Here is a 19,704-nt window from a genome sequence, read left to right as displayed (position 1 = left end):
GTCGGCAGCCTTGGTGAGGATGAGGGGCTGTGGGAGGGCCCAGGGGTCCGTGGCGCTCTGCCTGGGGCCCTCAGGTGCTGGGGCTCCACGGACACCCCTCCTTTAGGACTGTCGCCTCGTGTTCCCGAAGTTTCTGCACGGCTTGTCCCGGCTGGGGGGCCACAGGAGGCTGAGAGGCAGGAGTAAGGCCCCCATGAGACTTAGAAACATCACTCCCTTTCAGTCAGCTCTGGGGGAAGGTAGCGTGCAGGAATCAAGAGACCACTGCAAGCCCCCCACCCCACTTTCTTCTCCCAGGCAAGACCTAGAGCCATCCTTGAACTCGTTCGGCTGTGGGGAACCAGAGCCCTGGACAGGGGCTCCCCAAGTTGGTCTCCATCCGGTGGCTTCCGAAGGGATCAGCCAGGAGACTGCTGTGCTGGGCAGCACTCGCGGGCCAAGGTGGCCCAGGATGCTATGGGCTGGAAGGTGCCCAGGTCCTGCAGAGGGAAGCCTCCTGGGACTTAGGACGCCTGGAGTCGCAAACACCTGGCTGCGACCTGCCTGGACGCACACACGGCTGGAGGCGACCGCCTCTGCCTGCCCTCACCCTCCTCGAACACCCAATTCCTGACTTTTCCACTCTCCTAGACTAAGAGAGGCACCCGGTGAGTGGGCGGTGGGAGGTCTAGGGGTCAGAGGGCCCTGCCTTCAAACTCTGGCTCCAGCAGCCACATCCGGAGACCCCCGGGCACGAGCTGTCACCTCTCTATACCGCAGTCCCTTTATCTGCAAAATGGACATGATCTCCTGTGCCGACATGGGCTAGCGGGGCAGAGGTGAGGCCTGTGAGCATCCTCCCGGCGGCAGCTCCCTACACGTTCCTTGGTTGCTGCTTCTTGGCCTGGCCTGCCGGACCCCCCTCCTCCCCACCGCTCACCGCAGGCTGGCTCCGCAGGCCTGTCCCTTTAACAGTCTCTCAAGTCCTTCCTCACCCAAGAAAGGATCTGTTTCTCTTCTTCCTCTTTCCTCACCCTTCATTTCTTTGTTCTATTTCTGGACCAAAACCAGAAGAAAAGAAAAATCACCATGCAGGAAACACTGGCATCAAGGGAGAGGAGAACTGTCCATTTTTCTGAGAACCAAACAAGAGGAAAGCCTGTGTTACCCTTGACCGCACTGGCTCTGGGAACCTGGGGCACGGCCCCTGAGATCTGCCCCCACCCCTGCAGCCTGGCGCCCCCCATCAGGAGCGCGCCGTGCATCTGGAAGCAGGCTGGAGCCCATCGTGCTTTGCTGCAGTGCTGTTTTCTACTCATTTCCATGGTGAGTTACAACACTTTCGTTTGACTGCAGCTGAAATTGGCCAGCTGGAAAAGGCAGTGGCAGCCCAGTGTTGGGGAAGGGAGCCCTTGTGACGGCCAAGTGGGTCCCTGCCCCCTCCCGTGCACAGGTGGAAGTCTAACCCTCAGTTACTCAGAATGTGACTCTATTCGGAGACAGGGTCTTTCAGGAGGTAATGAAGGTGAAATGAGGTCCCTGGGGTGGGCCCCGATGCTATGTGACGGGTGCCCCTGCGAGGAGAGATCAGGCAGAGAAGGGGCCACGTGAGCACACAGCGCGAAGAGGGCATCCACAAGCCAAGGAGACAGGCCCCAGAAGAAGCCAAGCCTGGCGACACCTTGACCTCAGACTGCCAGCCTCCAGGACCGAGAGGAAGTACATGTCTGTTGCTGGCTGCCCGGTCTGTGGTCCTCCCAGCAGCCCCAGCGCACGGATCCAGCCCTGCTCCGTGCTGCCTGCGTGGTGCCCCGCGAATCAGAGAGACTTCCCAGATGTCACCGCCTGAGTACTTCCTGTTATTATCATCCTGACTCCTGTCTCTTGGACTCACCTCCAGCCCTCTGTGCGATGGAGTGGGGACCACACCGAGGGACAGGAACAGGTACCCAGACACGCGCATTCATGCGGACGCGCAGCCGTCGGGGTCCCAGGTCCTTCAAGAGCGTGCGTCATCATGGCCAAGTTAAGGAGTGATTATGATGTGTTGGGCGCAGGGCCGAGAGCTTTCCTCACAATGACTCCCTCTACAGCGGAGTCGCTCTACAGGGGAGGAAACTGAGGCCCAGAGGGCTTGATTTAACGGGCAGGGCTAGGATTGGATCTGCTCCCGGGCAGTTTGGTGCCACAGCCTCTAGCCTACAACTTGAAAAGAGGTTTTCTCTTTTAACGTGGAACTGTTTCTTGTAAGGACAGCGTGCCAGGGAGAGAATTGAGGGGCCTCCCTCGCACACCCCCACACTCACACACATACATAACCATGCACACTCACACCCCCACCCACACTCACCGCACACCCCCACACCCCACGCTTACTCACACTTACACATACATAACCATGCACACTCACCCACACTCACTCCACACTCACACAATCACACTCACCCCACACTCACACCCCTCAGATAATCTCACACACACACACTCACTCCCACACCATCACACTCACACATTTACAGACCCATACACTCCCAACCCCCCCCACATGCACACCCACATACTCATACCCTACACCCCATATTGAGACAATCTTGCTTTCCTATTTTGTAATCTGCCTTTTTCAATTAACTATACTGTGAGAAAATTTTCCCAAGTATTTAATTTTAGGAAACTGCTCCCATCATCTGGATTTAATCGAATTGCGCAGTCCTCCAGCGTGGGCACTGAGGATGTTCCCACTTATTTGCTCATATAAATAACCCTGGGCGAAGTCCTGCGCATCTCTGCGTATGTCCTGGGGATCAATTCCTAGGAGGGAAACTACTGGGATAAACATTTAAGACTTTTATTATATATTTCTGGCTGGTCCTCCGTGACGACTGTACTGGTTTTTGCTTTTGATGAACCCGGGAAATTTCACCTCGGAGGACTGGGTTTTCCTCCTGGAGAGCTGTGTGCCCATCCAGCCCCCAGCCTCAGGCTGCAGCCTCCCCCCCCCCCCACGCCTCCCTGCAGCACAGGCTGTCCTGTCTGCCGAGAGGGTCAAGCGTCACAGCTGCCCTTGAAGCACTTTTACCCCAATGGGCTCAGTAACACGAGCCACTCTGGGAACAATACGTACTTGGCCAAGTCTGCTTCCCAAGTCCTTTTCCCTTGGGTTTTTTTTTTTGGGGGGGGGGGATTTGACTTCCAACCAATTCTTTTTCTATGAATTTCCATGACAAAGCTCTGGAGAAGGGGCCATTTCTCCAGCTCAGGACACAAATTAAAACTAGTTAATCTTATTTTTCAAAGTAAAACTGCTGTTAGCTTCCCCAGCCAGCTTAGTGGGGGTGGGATGAGTGGGGGTGAGCGTGAGGATGTGGGTGAGTGAGAGTGGGTGGTGTGTGGGTACGTGTGTGGGAGTTAGTGTGTGACTGTGTATGAGTGAGTACGCAGAGTGTGGGAGTGTGGGGTGAGTGTGTGAGTGTGCAGTGAGTGTGCGTGGGTGGGTGTGGGGTGTGTAAGCACGCTCCCCAGGCCGTATCAAACAGGGCAGATCATATAAGACGACTCACAGAAACAGTAACGACACTGCAGTTTGGACCTGGCTGCCACGTCCCAGTGGCCGGGATGTCACTTCGTGGTCCCGGGAGCCCCTCGATGCCGGGATGGGAGAGGCGGGCTTGCTGGGATCTGACTGGACCCCTGTCCTGCTGTGGGGCTAAGCAGGCTCTCTTTGCTGGCTTCCCCACACTGGACTGTCAGAGGAGGCCAAAGAAGGGTGGCAGCTCCCACCCCACCACCCCGTCCCCCCGGGGCCCTCCTGCTTGGCCGGGCGCTCTCCGTGAGGACACAGGGAGGGCGATCGTGTGTAACTGGTGTGCAGTTCACACGGTCCCTCTGTACTTTGCAGGTGGCCCCAGGGCAGACTCCCGAGGAAAGGACAGAGCAGGGTGGGCCAAGGGAGAGTGTGGTGGCCTGGTGCTGCGTGTGGTGTCACCCCTGCGGCCCTGGCTCACTCTAGGCCTGAGCCGTGCCTTCGGCAGGGGGGCCTATGGCTCCTGCCCTCCCCCCCACCCAGAGCAGAGCCCCAGAGACCTGTGTGTGTGTGGGGGGGTGGGGGGACAAGGAGCTCCACCACACCTCAGCTGACCACGGCTGCTGCTGCTGGGTGCGGCAGCCCTGGGGCCTCTGACGTCATTCGATGTGACCTTGGGAGGCGCGTATCTGCACCCCGCCTGGTCAGATGGCTGATGGCGGTCTGGCTCTTGCCTGTCCCTCTCTGGAGGGTGCACTACTGAGAACAGGGATTCCAGGAACGGTTCTCCGGCATCTTAGAAACTCATTTTCCTCTAAATGTCAACCGCCTCTGTAGCCCTCGGAGTGGCTCCCATGCCCAGGGTCGTGGGACAGAAGGGGCTGAGAGCCAGTGCGGCCCCGGGTGAGCGCGGCGGCCTCCCCGGCCTCAGGGGCCAGGGCCGGGGTCCAGGACAGGGCTGCCAGAGGCCTGCTCTTACCACACATGGGTGCACACGCAACCCCACCCCCCACAGACACACCCACCCACACGTGCACACCCACCCCCCCGGACACAAAGACACACACACGCACACACGCAGACCTGATCCTTGGCTTTAAAAAGCAAGCCCAAATGTGCCATTACAGGTGGTCTGAGACCGTCCGTGGGAACAATGGCCCACACCTGAGCTTTGGGAACAAAGCATTTTTCTCAGGAGCTCCTGGGACACCTGGCCTTGCTCTAGCTCCTGATTGGTTGGACTTTGGAGACAGCTTTCGTGGCAGGTCATTATCAGTTCCCAAAGCTGTTTCCTGTTGTGGCCTGTGCAAAGGAGAACCGAGGCATCGCTCAGCTCTTGAGTTTGCCGGGGGTACTGGATTGAACACTGTCCCCCAGTTCGTGTTCACCTGGAACCTCAGAACCTCAGAAGGTGACCGTATTTGGAAATATGGTTTTGCAGATACAATTTGTTAAACTGAAATGAAGTCATACTGGATTCAGGTGGGGCTATCTAACGTGGCCTGTGTCCTTATAAGAAGAGAGGATGGAGACACACAGAGAAGAGGCGGCTGAGACTAGCATGCGCCGTACAAGCTACGGAACCCAAGGAAGGTCCACAGACTGGAGGCTGGGAGAGGCAGGAAGGACCCTCCCCTGGAGCTTCAGAGAGAGCACGGCCTGCCAGCACCTCGATCTCAGGACCGCCAGGGCCCAGAACACCTCGATCTCAGGACCGCCAGGGCCCAGAACACCTCGATCTCAGGACCGCCAGGGCCCAGAACACCTCGATCTCAGGACCGCCAGGGCCCAGAACACCTCGATCTCAGGACCGCCAGGGCCCAGAACACCTCGATCTCAGGACCGCCAGGGTCCAGAACACCTCGATCTCAGGACCGCCAGGGCCCAGAACACTGGGAGAACACATTCTGTGGCTTAAGCCATCTGGTTTGTGGTCATTTGTTAAAGGCAGCCCTAGGAAATGAATAATGAAAGTCTTGTTTTTTATTCATTTGTTTATAATAAGGTCTCAGTCATACTAACAATATAAAAAGTCTGCCTTTAGTCATTCAGATGAAGCATCTTACTTGCTGGCGTTGGGTTTCCTGCCCTCTGCCCTGTGATGTGCGAATGTGTGGCCATGAACCCAGACTGGACAGAAAGCGCGCTGGCCAGGGTAGAGTCACCTCTGTCCCAGCCAAGACTGGCCTCACCTGCTGACTGGTGACCCGACGAGGAAGCGGGAAAGCTGAGTGCTCTCTCTGGCTCCTTCCTAGCAGAACTATGTCCCAGGAAGGAAACGTCCAGATCAGGTGCACATACACTCAAAAGTACTCACAAACACACATGCCAAAGTCAAACCTAAATATTGAAACCTTATCCACCGTAGCCAAGATACGCAAACAACATAAATGTCCGTCGGCCGATGAAAAGGTAACGTGTGTACATGCGCCCAACGGAGTATCGTTCCCCTTTAATAAAGAAGGGAATTCTGCCCCCCGAGGCAGCATGGATGAACTTGGAAGACACTGTGCGAAATGAAATAAGCCAGTCACGGAAAGACAAGTCCTGCAGGATTCCACCCGTAGGAGCTAGGAGTCCACTCCGCAGAAGCAGAGAGTAGAACGGCGGTGGGGGGGGCTGGGGAGGGGAGGTGCTAACCGGTGGGCAGAGGTGCGAGCAACGGCGGCGGATCCTCTCCGGAGCTCTGCGGCCCGCCTCCGGACAGCGCGCAGACTGTCTCGCACTCTTAAAAATGTGTTAGGAGGGCAGACCTTACGGGCAGCGTCCTTCCGACAATCAAACACGAAAAGAAACCAGCAAAAAAGAATTTTGTCTCTTCAGTCAACACCCAGTTTTTGTGCACTTTAATACCTGTTTCGTAGACCCCCCAAGATACTTAAAAATGATCCTTCTGTTCTCTTGCACCGGCTCGGATGGCTTTACAGTGACCACACTGTGCAGTGTCCGCACCGTCCGTCAAGTGTTTCCACCCTCGCAACTGCGAGCGAGCGCGCCCCAGGGCCCCCCGCGCCGCGCAACCCGCCCCGGGGGCCGCTCCCCGAAACCGGGGCCTGAGGTCAGGCGAGGCCTGCTTCCCCAGGAGTCCTGCGGGCCGGCGCTGACACGGGGACCCCCGGGCCTGCCCAGCCGTCTCCGAGCGCCTTCCCCGCAGGCCTTCCCTCCCGGCCGAGGCCCTGACGCCCGCGGCGCCTCCCGCGTTACCTCCGCCCCTTGCGGGCCCGGCTCTCAGCCCCGTTGCACGGGTGAGGAGCCGGAGGCACAGAGGGCGCGGGGCCGCGGGCAAGGTGCTTCACTCCCGACGCTGAGCTCGGCCTCTTCGGCTAAGTTCACCGTCATTATCTCTTCACAGCTATGACCACAGGAAACACATTTTCTGAAGGTTTAAAAATAGGCGCGCAGTCTTTTTTCCAGAACACCCAACATTCTGAGCTTTATGAAAGGTGGTGAAATCTCTCAGAGTAGACCTTTTAGATTCACCTGCTCTGAAAACATTCTGCCCCGTAAAACCAGCCTCTGACCTTGGGCGGCCGATTCTCTTCCGTCTGCTTCCTGTTACTGTGACGACGGTCGTGCGGGGCTTCCCGTGAAGATGTGGGACTCCAGTGGCCCGCTGTCCCTGGACGGTTACAGTCCTCCATCGAACCCGAAAAATCTCGCTAACCCGTGGCCATGGCGCAGCCGAGGGAGCTTCCACCCGGCTGAGGCGCGAGGCAGCGTTTCCCCCCACGCAAGCCACGGTCCGACCACAGCAGCCCCCTGCCTGGCCCAGCAGAGCCACGGAAGACCGGCCACGTTCCTACTGGAACGTTGCCATGTTTGTGAGTGTGTGCACACGCACACACCGCGCACACCTCACTCACACCTCACACACACCACACACATACCCACACACACCATACACACACCACACCACACACACCACACACACACACCTCACACACCACACACACATACCCACACACACCTCACACACACACCACACACACACTACACACACGCACCACACACCTCACACACACACCACACACCTCACACACACACACCACACACACCACACACACCACACACACGCACCACACACCTCACACACGCACCACACACAACTCACACACGCACCACACACACACCTCACACACACCACACACACGCACCACACACCTCACACACACACACCACACACACACCTCACACACACACCACACACCTCACACACACACACCACACACGCACCACACACCTCACACACACACACCACACACACACCACACACCTCACACACACCACACACACGCACCACACACCTCACACACACACACCACACACACCACACACACACCACACACACGCACCACACACCTCACACACACCACACACCTCACACACACACACCACACACACACCTCACACACACACCACACACCTCACACACACACACCACACACGCACCACACACCTCACACACGCACCACACACAACTCACACACACACCACACACACCACACACACCGCACACCTCACACACCTCACATACACACCACACACCTCACACACACACCACACACACAACCACACACCTCACATACACACCACACACCTCACACACACACCACACACCTCACACGCACCACACACCTCACACACCTCACATACACAGCACACACCTCACACACACCACACACCTCACATGCACCACACACCTCACACACCTCACATACACAGCACACACCTCACACACACCACACACACACACCACACACCTCACACACACACCTCACACACACACCACACACACGGCACACCACACACACACCACACACCTCACACACACACCACACACCTCACACACACACCACACACCACACACACACCACACACACGGCACACCACACACACACCACACACACCTCACATACACACCACACACCTCACACACACACCACACACCTCACACACACACCACACACCTCACACACACACCACACACCTCACACACGCACCACACACCTCACACACACACCTCACACCTCACATGCACCACACACCTCACACACACACCTCACACACACACCACACACCTCACACGCACCACACACCTCACACACCTCACATACACACCACACACACACCACACACCTCACACACACACCACACACCTCACACACCTATATCTCACACACACCTCACATACACATCACACACTTCACACATACCACACCCCCACATACACGCACACCATGCACCCCCCCCACACATCACATACACACCACACACATACCTCACACACACCTCAGGCCAGCAAAGCACTTAGGAAGAAGCTGGGGGCCCTGTCCTTGAAGATGCCACAGCCCTAAGCTGATTCTGGAAGGATCAGCTCCGGTGAGGCAATGGGGCTATGTGGGGCCCTGACCACCTGCAGGGGCCTGAGGGCGACGGGGCTGCCCTGGCAGCTGGGGGCCCAGGTCCCCGCCACCAGGGTATGATCTCAGACAAGAGGGACTCACTGAAAATTGCCTCTGAAGCAGCGTCGATGGGCGCAGGACCCGCGGGCTTGTGAAGCCGGCGCCTTCGGCAGATGCACACGTGACTAACAAGAGGACGAATGACTAGCGAGGTCAGGCTGGGGGCTGACCTCTTACCTGTGGCACCGGTCACCTTTGCTCTCAGGTGACGAGGCTTATGAAGACCTCCTCCAGCCCACGACACCCTCTCCCTGCCACCTCCTGCTCCTGAGATGTCGCCCACTGCCGAGACCCATGGACACCTGGGCCCTGAGCCCCCAGCTCTTCCTCCACCTGCTCCTTGCCCACCGCCTGAACCGTAACCCGCTCGCAAGATGGCTTCCTTGGGGAGGACTCAGGGACGGACAGAGACAGTGGCCCCTTTCCTTCAGGTGTGGGGCCGCAAGTGTGGAACGTGTGAAGGCAGAGGCGGCTGGGTCCTAACACTGCAGCCTGACCAGCCTTTCCCCGAGGTCCTGATATGTGGACACCGGGGTCTCAGTTTGTCCTTGAGGCAATTATCCTACTGTTAGGACCACCTGGGCTCCTTTCTGAGAAGGTGCGACCACGCCGGGTGCCCATGGTTCTGCGCAGAAGCTGAAGAATCTCCGCCGGGAAACCATTTGCAGACTAGGGGCCTACGCATGACGGGACAGCAGGTGCCTTGGAAGAGGCTGCGGGAGTCCATCTGGGGCCTGGTCTGCTCAGCTGAGCACAACCACAACGTGGTTGTGGTACGCTCATGCTGAACATTCCAGGAGGCAATGGCGTTGGGCCCCTGTGTTTGGGTAGGCTGGCCTGCGGGGCAGAGGGGGAGGACGAGACTGCGGGTGTGGCCATGACATCCCATCAGTCATCCTGTGAAGGGGCAGGTCCTGGGCCAGGAGGCCCTGGAGGGTAGGGCAGGCTGGGGGCCGCAGGGACCTCAGGGCAGAGGTCTGAGCTCAGAAGACATCGGGGAGGAACAGTGTGGAAGGTCCCTTCGGGGATTCAGAACCTTCTGGAAGGTGGCTGTCAGCAGGGTTTGGAAAGAATTATGAAAGGGAGAGCAGCAGCAGCCTGGCAACAGCTGGCAAAGCCCTCGGGGACAGAATGGAGGTGGGTACCTGGACCCGAGGGCTGGTAAGGAGTCTTTGAGGAGGGGCCTCAGCAAAAACTGAGCAAACCGGCCTCACCCTGTGTGTGGGCCGCAGTGCTCGGACCAGTGGTTCCAGCTCCTGGGGGGGGGGCATCAGAGTCCCACGGGGCCTCTCCGGGCACGAGCGCCTGGCGGCCCTCCATCCCCCCGCAGGGCCCCGGGATGGCCCTTCTCACAGAGGCACATGCCATGTGAAGGGGCTGGTGTTCCTCCAACCTTCTCCCCTCAGGGATCCAGCCCCAGAAATAATGACGCGGCCCGCATTCGGGGACACCCTTTTAATCACAAACTACTTATCCAGAGTCTGGTTTGAGGTTGGGACGTGGGGAGACAGAGCCCCAGGAATAGTGACGGTTGCGCTCGCGCTCCCTCCGAGCACCCGGGATCCCCACCCCGGTCGCTTCGACCTCCAGCCCCTCAGGGTTAACGCCTGTGCCGCAACCACCCCGAAATCCTGAGAGCTCTTCCTGGGGAGAAGGGAGGGGGTTGGGGGCCTGCACTACGTAGGGCCCCGGAAGCTCTCCCCAGGCCAGGCCGGGCCCTCGGCCTTCCCGCCTGGCCCCCCGGGCCGCGCGCCTACACGATGCCCTCCGGGCGCTTGCTCCGCCAGACCACCAGCGCCGTCACCAGCAGGGTCACCAGGATGGGCACCACGATGAAGGGACAGAGGATGCTTCGGGGCGGGTCCCGCACGGCCCTGCCGGACGCGGGGCAGTTTCTGAAGTAGTGCCGGTGCACGGCCACGAAGAACTCGTCCACGGCCGCGTTTGGCCAGAAGCAGCCCAGCCGGTCGGCCACTTGCCTGGTGCAGTCTGTGAGCTCTCCGTAGCTCCTGCAGGCGGAAACGCAGCCCATCAGCCCCTGCGCGGCCGAGGGCCGGGGGGACCCAGCCGGGGGCGCTTCACCCCGCCTCCCACCGCGGCAAGCGCCCCGCAGGTCCAGGCCCAGTGGCAGCGGCCGAGGCTCTAGGAGAGGGAGACCCTAGACGGTTCGTAGGGGCTCCCCAGATGTCCTGCACATGTCCAGACCTTGGAAGGTGAGCTGGGGCTTAGGGACGTCCCTCCCTGCTTCTGGGGTTCCAGGGACGGGGATGCCACATGCAAGGGCAGCCCAAAAGGCGGCCCAGTCAAGCGTGCTCAGACAGCGGCCTGGGTCCACAAGCCATCAGCGCACAAATCCGCAGCCTCTCCAGCCTCACGCCATGCACGCCCCTCAGCCTGGAAGGCCGGGCTCCCTGTGAGGCCTTATCTCCCAGCCCCCACCTTCCCACTCTCACTGGCGTTTCCCACAGTGCTCGCCACCCTTCATCATACAGAGAAACATTTCTGTTTTATTTATCGGGTATAAGTGCCATGAGGGCAGGGATCTGGTCTGTTTTGTCCACCTCTGTAATCCCAGTGCCTGGAAGAGTACTTGGCACGGGGCAGGCACCAGTCGATTGTTTTTTTCTTTCTTTGTTATTGTGGTAAAATTTAAATAGCACAATTTTATTTTACTATTTTAACCATTTGTAAGTGTCCAGTTCAGTGGTAGTAAATACATTCATGCTGTCGTGTAGCCGTCAGCACCGTCCATCTCCAGAACGTTCTCATCTTCAGAAACTCTGTCCCCACGAAACACTGACTTCCTATTCCCTCTTCTGCACCCGACCATTCGAACTTTTGTCTCTGAGGGTGACCGCTCTAGGGACCCCGGGTAAGTGGAATCGTAGAGTATTTGTCTCTTTGTGACTGGCTTATTTCCCTGAGCATAGTGTCCTCAAGGGTCATCACGTAGCGGGTGTCAGAATCTCCTTCCTTTTCAAGGCTGAATCACATTCTGTTTGCACCTACTTCATTTTATTTATCCGTTCTCAATGGACACCTGGGTGCTTCCGTGTTTAGCGACTGTGATGAACACAGCCGGTTCGAACACGGGTGGACAAACGTCTCGTGCAGGCCCTGCTTTCAGGTCTCTGGGGTGTACACCCAGAAGTGTAATTGCTGGATATGGTGGTTCGACCTTTAATACTTTTTAATAAATGAAGATTCAACTCTAGGGGAAATGAAGATGTAGTTTCCAGAAGGTGAGTCACTTCTGCTTCTGCTTACCAGGTAGTTGCTCTTACCTGAACAATAAGCAAAAAAAAAAAAAAAAAAAAAAAAAAAAGCCAAAGAAACTAAAAAAAATGATTTGTTTTCTGGAGTCCATCAGAGACTGCCAAGCAGTGAAGTAACTTACTTCAAGGTGGAGCAGTGCAGGGACTGTCCCACCTGGGGCAGAGCATGGGAACAAGACACAGCTGCCATACCAGACGTGGGAAGAAATGCATTTGTAACAAACTGCCACAGGCCAACTGTGGGCTTGAAGGTCAGTCTGGAATTTCTGGAGCCCCAGACACACTGGCAGTTTTGTGACTCACCACTTCTTCCCAAGAGGCTCCAGTGGGTGCTCGTGAGAAAGTTGAGGGGCAGGCAGGAGACTGGCTGCCACATGGGGCCAGGCACAAACACTATACATTTCTTGAATACTTCTCACGTAAGAATTGACAGCCTTAGACCCCTGGAGGAAGAGCAGCGGATTGTGGCGAACAGACCCATAGCCCATCTGACATTCCCAGGCCCTTCTCTCCTGGGAAGCAAAAGCCTGAAGCTGCTGAGGGAGGGATGGTACAGCCTGCCAGCCCCAGGACACAAGAAAGATGCTCTGTGGCTGACAGAAGGACAGGGGAAAAGACTCTTTTCCCTTGGGAGAGCAGCAGGAACCCATCCTGGGCCTAGGATCTTGCATGATACCAAACAGAGGTCTCTTGCCACTGGGGGCGGGGGGCAGGAATCTCCCAGCCAAGACCCCACAGATGCAGGGCAGGATTTGGCCACCACAGGGAGGTGCCTGAAGGCATGGGCCTGTCTGAGCTGAGGCTCTGCCACCAGGATGGACCTGGCACAGAATAACAAGCAGTAGCCGTATGCCGCCCAGACGAGGTGGGGAGAGACCCACTGTGTGGCCCAGGCATGCAGGGTGGGACACGGCACTGAGGACACTTCCCCAGCCCCAACTCTGAGCACAAGGCAACGGCGGCCCGTTGTCAGAAGTATGGAGGCCTGTGGTGCTCCGAAAGTAACCACAGCAACCATAAAGCCCAAGCCCAGCCCAATTCCTGACAAGACTGACTCACACCCCACCCTAACAGCCTGGCAGAAGAGGCTCACCCATTTCCAGATAGAAACACTAGTTACCTCGGTGTCTGCTGTCCCATACATGAATGTCCAATATTCGACACAGAATCATGAACTTTTCATTCCAAAGCAACAGAAACCAAGCAACCCCTTGTCAAGAGATATATCAGTCAACAGAATCAGACTGTGGAATGACCCAGATGTTGTAACTGTCACACAGGGTCCTCAAAAAGATGAATATGATAAAGGGTCAGTGGAGAAGGCAGACTAGACACCAACAGAGAATTTCAGCAGAAATGCAAGCTGTAAGAAAGCCAGAGAGAAATGTTAGAAATCGAATAAACAAACACAGTATCAGAGAGAATTGCTTCGATGGGCTTATCAGCAGATGTGCCATCTAAGGAATGAATTAGTGAACCTGAAGGTAGGTCAGTAGAAATTACCCAAACAGAAACACAAAGAGAAAAAAACAGAGCATCCCTGTGGTGAATTAATAACACTGTCAATGATATCAACTCCAACTTGTAATCTGAGTCCCAGAAGGAGGAGAAGAAATGGGGCAAAAAAGTATGTGAAGAGATAATGGCTGAAAATTTTCCAAAAATAGTGAGATATCAGATTGCAAATCCAAGAAGTCAGAGAACCCCAAACAGGGCAAAAACCAAAGTGACAGCAACAGCCAATAAACAACCACATAGACACATCGAGTTCAAACGAGCCCCTGAAAGCCAAAGATAAAGAAAAAAAATCCAAGAGAAAAAATCCTAGGGTCTGTCGAGAAGACAGACACCTACAGAGGAGCGATGACAGGATGTCAGCAGACTTCTGACCGAGACTGTGCAGGCCTGGGGACAACGGGGTGACAAAGTATTGACAGTGGTGGTGGGAACACACTCCCGTCTGCCCAGAAGCCCATACCCAGCAAAAGTAGCTTCCACACATGAAGTTGAACTAAAGACTCAGACTAAAAGAAGCTGAGAGAATTCACGGCCGGCAGATCGGGGCTATAAGAAAGGTTTGAGATTTCAGTCAGAGGAACATAACAGATGAAGAACTCCATAAACAGTAAAAATGAGGATCTTTAAAAGATACGTTTCTGATCTTCCTGATTTTTGATCTAGAAAGTGAGTAAATGGAGCAGAGGCCACAGATCAACATAAGGCGGCTGGAAAAGGCTCATGGAAAAGGCCAGGGTGTCTCCAGCACCCCGCGCCCCTCCCGCGCCCCTCTACCGCAGCTCCTATGACATGGCCTCTAAATCGCGAAGTCCTGTTTTCTCTGCCCTGGCTGCTTTCTGGGTCACTGCAGCCAGGCCACGGGGACCGCGGGCCCCCTCAGTCCTCACGGGAGGACGGGGTGCGGGAGGCCCCGGGAGGGAGTGAGCAGGCTGAGGCGGCAGCAGGTGTGGTGGGACCCGGGCCCACTGGGGTGTGCGATTTTCCCAAGTGAGCACGGACTCGCGTTTCAAGTAAAAACAGAAGTGGACAGAGCGGCCGGAAGTCATGCCAGGCTGGTCTCGCCGTGAGGAGAGATGAACTAGCACAGATGGACGGCCTGGCCCAGTAGAAGCTGAACACATCACGTATTGTTAACACCCAAAGTCCAGCCTTTTGGGCTGGTTGTTGATCGGCCACAGGCTTACGTGTTATAAACATTGGTTTGAATGACTGACTCCTCCTCTGCCTCAGGCCCACCTGACACACCTAGTCAGCAGGACCGGTGACGGGCAGTCCGTCCTAAACCTTGTCCCCCATCCTCTGTGCCTGAGGGGTGGAGTGGGGATGTCCCTAGAAAGACGTGTTGCCATCTCTGGGCTGGCCAACCAGGACGGGGAAGAGCCCCTGACCTAGGAGATGAGACTCCTCAGACCCCACGCTGAGGCCACGCGGAGGGTGAGCCTCTGGTGGGCTATTCTGGGCTCAGGCACTTTCTCCTTGAAATGTTATCCCTCCAGTCTGCAAAGCCACCCCCGTCTAAAAATATCTCTAACACGCAGTCGGCTGTCCACATCCTGTTTATTTATACAGAAGTGACAGCTGAAACTTTCAATAAATATTTTGAGCCCTGTCAGCAAGGGTGTGATAAGAGAATTCCCCTCAGAGTGCAGACATTCTTCTCTTCAGTAGAACATAGTACTGACTGAAGGGCCCAAAATAATCACGAAAAATATTCTTGCCTTAACCCTCTATTTTCAGGTCTCACGTAACTGAACAATTATCCTTTTTTTTTTTTTTTGGGCTGAGACTTTCTATTCTGGGCCCTTAAGCAAACTTTGCTTGACATTTTCCTGAACACTATGGTGGGAGCTTCCAATGTTTGGGACCCAAGTCAAGGGCGCCATGACATGTCTTGCTGACAAGAAGGCCGATGCCCATGGATGCCCCAGGCAAGTGGTCTGCTCTGGGGACACCTGTGGTCGGTGTTGTCCCCCACCCAGCCCTGACTGGCCCTGATGTGTGGTATCCGAGTCTGGGCCCTGACACCCCACAGACTTGGATTCAAATCCCAGCTCCATGGCTTATCACAAGTGATCCTGGGGATCTCACGTCCCCTATCTGAGTGAGCCTTGGCCTCCCTGTATTCCGATGAGGAGACCACCTGGCAGGGTTACAGGGTGGATCAAGTTAAATAAGGTCAAGGGCCCAACATACAGCAGGTGCCCAATAAGTGGATGTTACTTCATCGCTTCCTCTCAGACAACTGGCGAGTGGCTCATGAAGTATATGCTTCTTGTTCCATCAACTTGAGCAAACGTTGACGAAGCAACATGTGTCTCAGCCTCCAAAGTCTGAGGAGGAAGCACTTTTGGACTCAGGTTTACTTCATCTGCCTCAGTATCTGCTCCGCCTGTCTGGGATCACGCATCACGCGTGGCCTCCAGCGGCTCTGCACACCCCCCGTGGGAGGGGAGGCGGAATGCCAGATGACATGGCGGGGGAGGCTTTCAGAGAGCTGGAGAGGCGTGTGGGTGGGTGCAAGACGCAGAGTGAGATACCCGTGACACTTGGTTAAACAGCTCTTCTGGAAATCCAAACAGCTAACACGCATCTGAGAAGACGTTTAATCTCACTATTAAGAAAAAAAGAAGCAAACATCCAGATTTAAAAATAAGAATGCTCACTGCTGGCGAAGGTGTAGTGAAATGAGACAGGCACTTGTGGCATCACTAACAGATAAATTGATAACATTTTTTTGAAAAGGAATTTGGCAGTATGCGTCAATGACCTCACAACTGGGGATACCCTTTTTTTTTAATTTATGATTTTATTTATTTATTTGACAGAGATAGAGACAGCCAGCGAGAGAGGGAACACAAGCAGGGGGACTGGGAGAGGAAGAAGCAGGCTCCCAGCAGAGGAGCCTGATGTGGGGCTCGATCCCAGAACGCCGGGATCACACCCTGAGCCGAAGGCGGACGCTCAACGACTGCGCCACCCAGGTGCCCCTGGGGATACCCTTTGACCCGGTAGTTCTGTTTCTGGGAATTATCCTAAATTAATAACATAGAATGCAGACAAAAGTAATGTAAGGAGATGCTCACTGCAGATTTGTCATTATGAAAAACAGCCAACAGTTGGACAGTGGTGAAAGAAACTGCTGCTAAAAGCCTCCCCGCTTTGCACTTCTCCTGTGGGCTCCCAGCCCCACCTGCAGCCTTGACCCACAAGCTCCAGCCGAAGCCTTTCAGGAGGGGCGAGGCCACCAGATGGCGCCCCTCCTGGGCACCTTCTCTCCTTGGTCTCCTCCCCTGGGGATGCTTCTCTGGCCTGCCACCTCCTCCCTTGCAGTCCAGGCCCAGGACCTCCCTCTGGGCTCCTGAACCTCTCCCCTCCATCCGCAGCCTGGCCTGTCCCCGCCCAGAGGCTCCCCTGTCCTCGCTCCCTCGCCTCTTCAGGGAGGGCGTCCACACTCTGCAGGCTCCTTGCCTCCTGGGCCAGCTGTGACCGTCCCCACCCCCATGTGAAGCTCGTTCTATCCACATCCAGCTGTCAACACACCTGACTTCCAGGTTCTCCTTGCCTCAGCCCCATCACCCACCACCTGGGAAACTTTGCCCAGCCCCTGAGGTGTCATGGATTTCTCCTCACCTCCTCCAGAGGTGTTTCCTCCCCTCCTGTGGCCCGGTCACTGTGTCCAGCAGTAGGCAGAAGTGACTTGTCTTGGTGGATTATTACAGCCCACATTGCTAATACCAGCTTCCACTTCTCTGTACTAAATTTGGTCCAGGGGCCTTGGCCTCTCTGTACCCCTTCACCTTTATCCCACCCAGCTTAGGCAGGGGTGGCCATCAAACCCCTCCCTGCTTTCTTCTCCTCCGCACCCCGGTGCCCAGTTCACTATTGGCTGCCTCACCCCTACCCTCCCCTGACCCCCAGCCCACTGTCCAATTCTTAGCACCTTGCTTCATACCTTCAATGCTTTCCCATGCTGAATTCAAAAGGCCTCGTGTGGCCCCCACCCTCAACCATGTCCTCTCCTCCTCGCTGGTCACAAGCTAACTATGCTGGTGATGTTTCTGCCTCAGGATCTTTGTACATGCTGCTCTTTCTACTTAGACGGCTCTTAACCCCATCTTCACAAGGCCCACCTCTGCTCATCCCTAATGTCGCTTCCTCAAAAAGGCCTCTTGGCCTCCTGGTAAAGTGGCGTTTCCCTCATAGACGTATCACTTTGCACTTAATTCATGGGATGGCTCACTTGCTGTCAGTCTCAACGACTAACCTGCAAACACCACGAAGGCAAGGACAGCATGAGAAGAAAACAAAATCCCGCTAACCCTGTTCACCGGGGTCACCTTAAAGGCAAAGGGAACCAAAGCTGAAGGAAGAGAGAAGATGGGGACAGGGGGGCCCGGGGGAGGGGTGGTCTCCGCAGCACGACACAGCCCCAGGCCACAGAAGTGTGCCAAGAGGGACAGGCGCCCTGGGACAGTGTCTTGAGAGCTCCCCCGTGCACAGACAGCCTACAGATGTGGGAAGCACAAGACGGAGCCGACCACTCCTTCACATGGCAGACTTCAACCCCCTTACAGGGCTGAGCAGATTAAAACTAGAATAAAGCGAACACACTGTATTCAGTGATTTCATGTGACGTGTCTGGTCTGCAGATTATCAACCACCTTTTCAAAGGCCATGGATTTATTTAGACAGCAAAGAAAAATAACAGATTCCCACAATGGAAATCATACGTCAGTAGTCTTTGACTATAATATTAAAGAGCAGAAATTAGTAAGAAAAGGATAAATTTTAAAAAATCATCAAATCTCCAGAAATTAAAGAGGACTCACACAATCTTGAGGTCCAGCGAGAACTTGACAATGCGTTTACACGCTATTTAGAACACGATGGCAAAACTACTCGTAAAAGTTAAGGGGATGGCGCCCAAACTGAATCCTGAGAAAAATCCGCTGTCGCAAACCATCTTATTACTAAACAAAAACATGAAAATACATGAAGTCTCCAAATCAAGACATTTTTTAAAAAAAACAACAAAATAAATCTTTCCAAAGGACAAATCATCTAAATGCGCTAGTAATTGTTAAAAACTAATATTTAGCGATATTTTTAAAAACAGTAAAATGAGTGAGCAAACTCAATAGCTGATTCTTCAGAAAAATAGTTGCAGTGAAACCAGCCATGTAATCTATATGGCTGGATCATATAATCTGGAAGAAATTAGGGATGGGATGCCTGGGTGGCTCAGTCGGTTAAGTGTCTGCTTTGGGCTCAGGTCATGATGCCAGGGTCCTGGGATCGAGCCCCACGTCAGCTCCCTGCTCAGCGGGGAGTCTGCTTCTCCCTCTCCCTCTGCCCCCCCCGCTCATAATCTCTGTCTCTCAAATGAATAAATAAATTTAAAAAATCTTTTAAAAAAAGTAGAAAATCTGAGAAGAAACATGGAAATGTTAGTAGAGAATTACTTTCACAAAAGGCGCTAGACTCAGGAAGTTCTTTCAAATTTTAAGATCATAAGAGCAGCTTTTGAGCTCCCCAGGTCTTTTATGTATTTATTTACTCACTTACTTAAAGATTTTATTTATTTGAGAAAAAGAAACAGAGATACCGAGAGACAGCACAAGCAGGGAGGAGAGGGGGAAGCAGGCTCTCTGCTGAGCAGGGAGCCCAAGGCGGGACTCGATCCCAGGACCCTGGGATCATGACCTGAGCCAAAGGCAGATGCTTCACCGACTGAGCCACCCAGACGCCCCTGCCCAAGTCTTTTTAAAGAGTTAATAAAAACCCTGATCCCAAGCCTCTCAGGATGGCATGCCCACGTGCCCTGGAGCCACAGATGTCCACAGACGTCCTCCACTCACTTATGAACAGACACAAAAGTACACAGAGGACACTAGCAGATTTGAGCCAGTCGCACAGGACACCCTAAAGCAAGGTTCATTTCAGGAAGGCT

The 19,704-nt window shown here is 55.0% G+C and overlaps 1 protein-coding gene across 1 annotated transcript in view; it reads right to left on the bottom strand.

Annotated features, from left to right (window-relative positions):
- Window positions 1–10,401: 10,401 nt before the first annotated feature.
- Window positions 10,402–19,704, bottom strand: part of RAMP1 (receptor activity modifying protein 1) — a 42,709-nt gene continuing 33,406 nt past the window's right edge. The window contains exon 3 of the mRNA XM_045794004.2: window positions 10,402–10,970. Coding sequence (XP_045649960.1) covers window positions 10,715–10,970 — 256 coding nt within the window. The 3' untranslated portion in view covers window positions 10,402–10,714. The remainder of the gene's footprint in view (window positions 10,971–19,704) is intronic.

This window comes from Ursus americanus, chromosome 1 (assembly GCF_024610735.1).
Source record: "Ursus americanus isolate L20-20 chromosome 1, mUrsAme1.1.p, whole genome shotgun sequence".
Classification (NCBI taxonomy): domain Eukaryota; kingdom Metazoa; phylum Chordata; class Mammalia; order Carnivora; family Ursidae; genus Ursus; species Ursus americanus.
The sequence above is the reverse complement of the archived record's forward strand: the minus strand, read 5'-3'. Positions and strand labels throughout refer to the sequence as shown.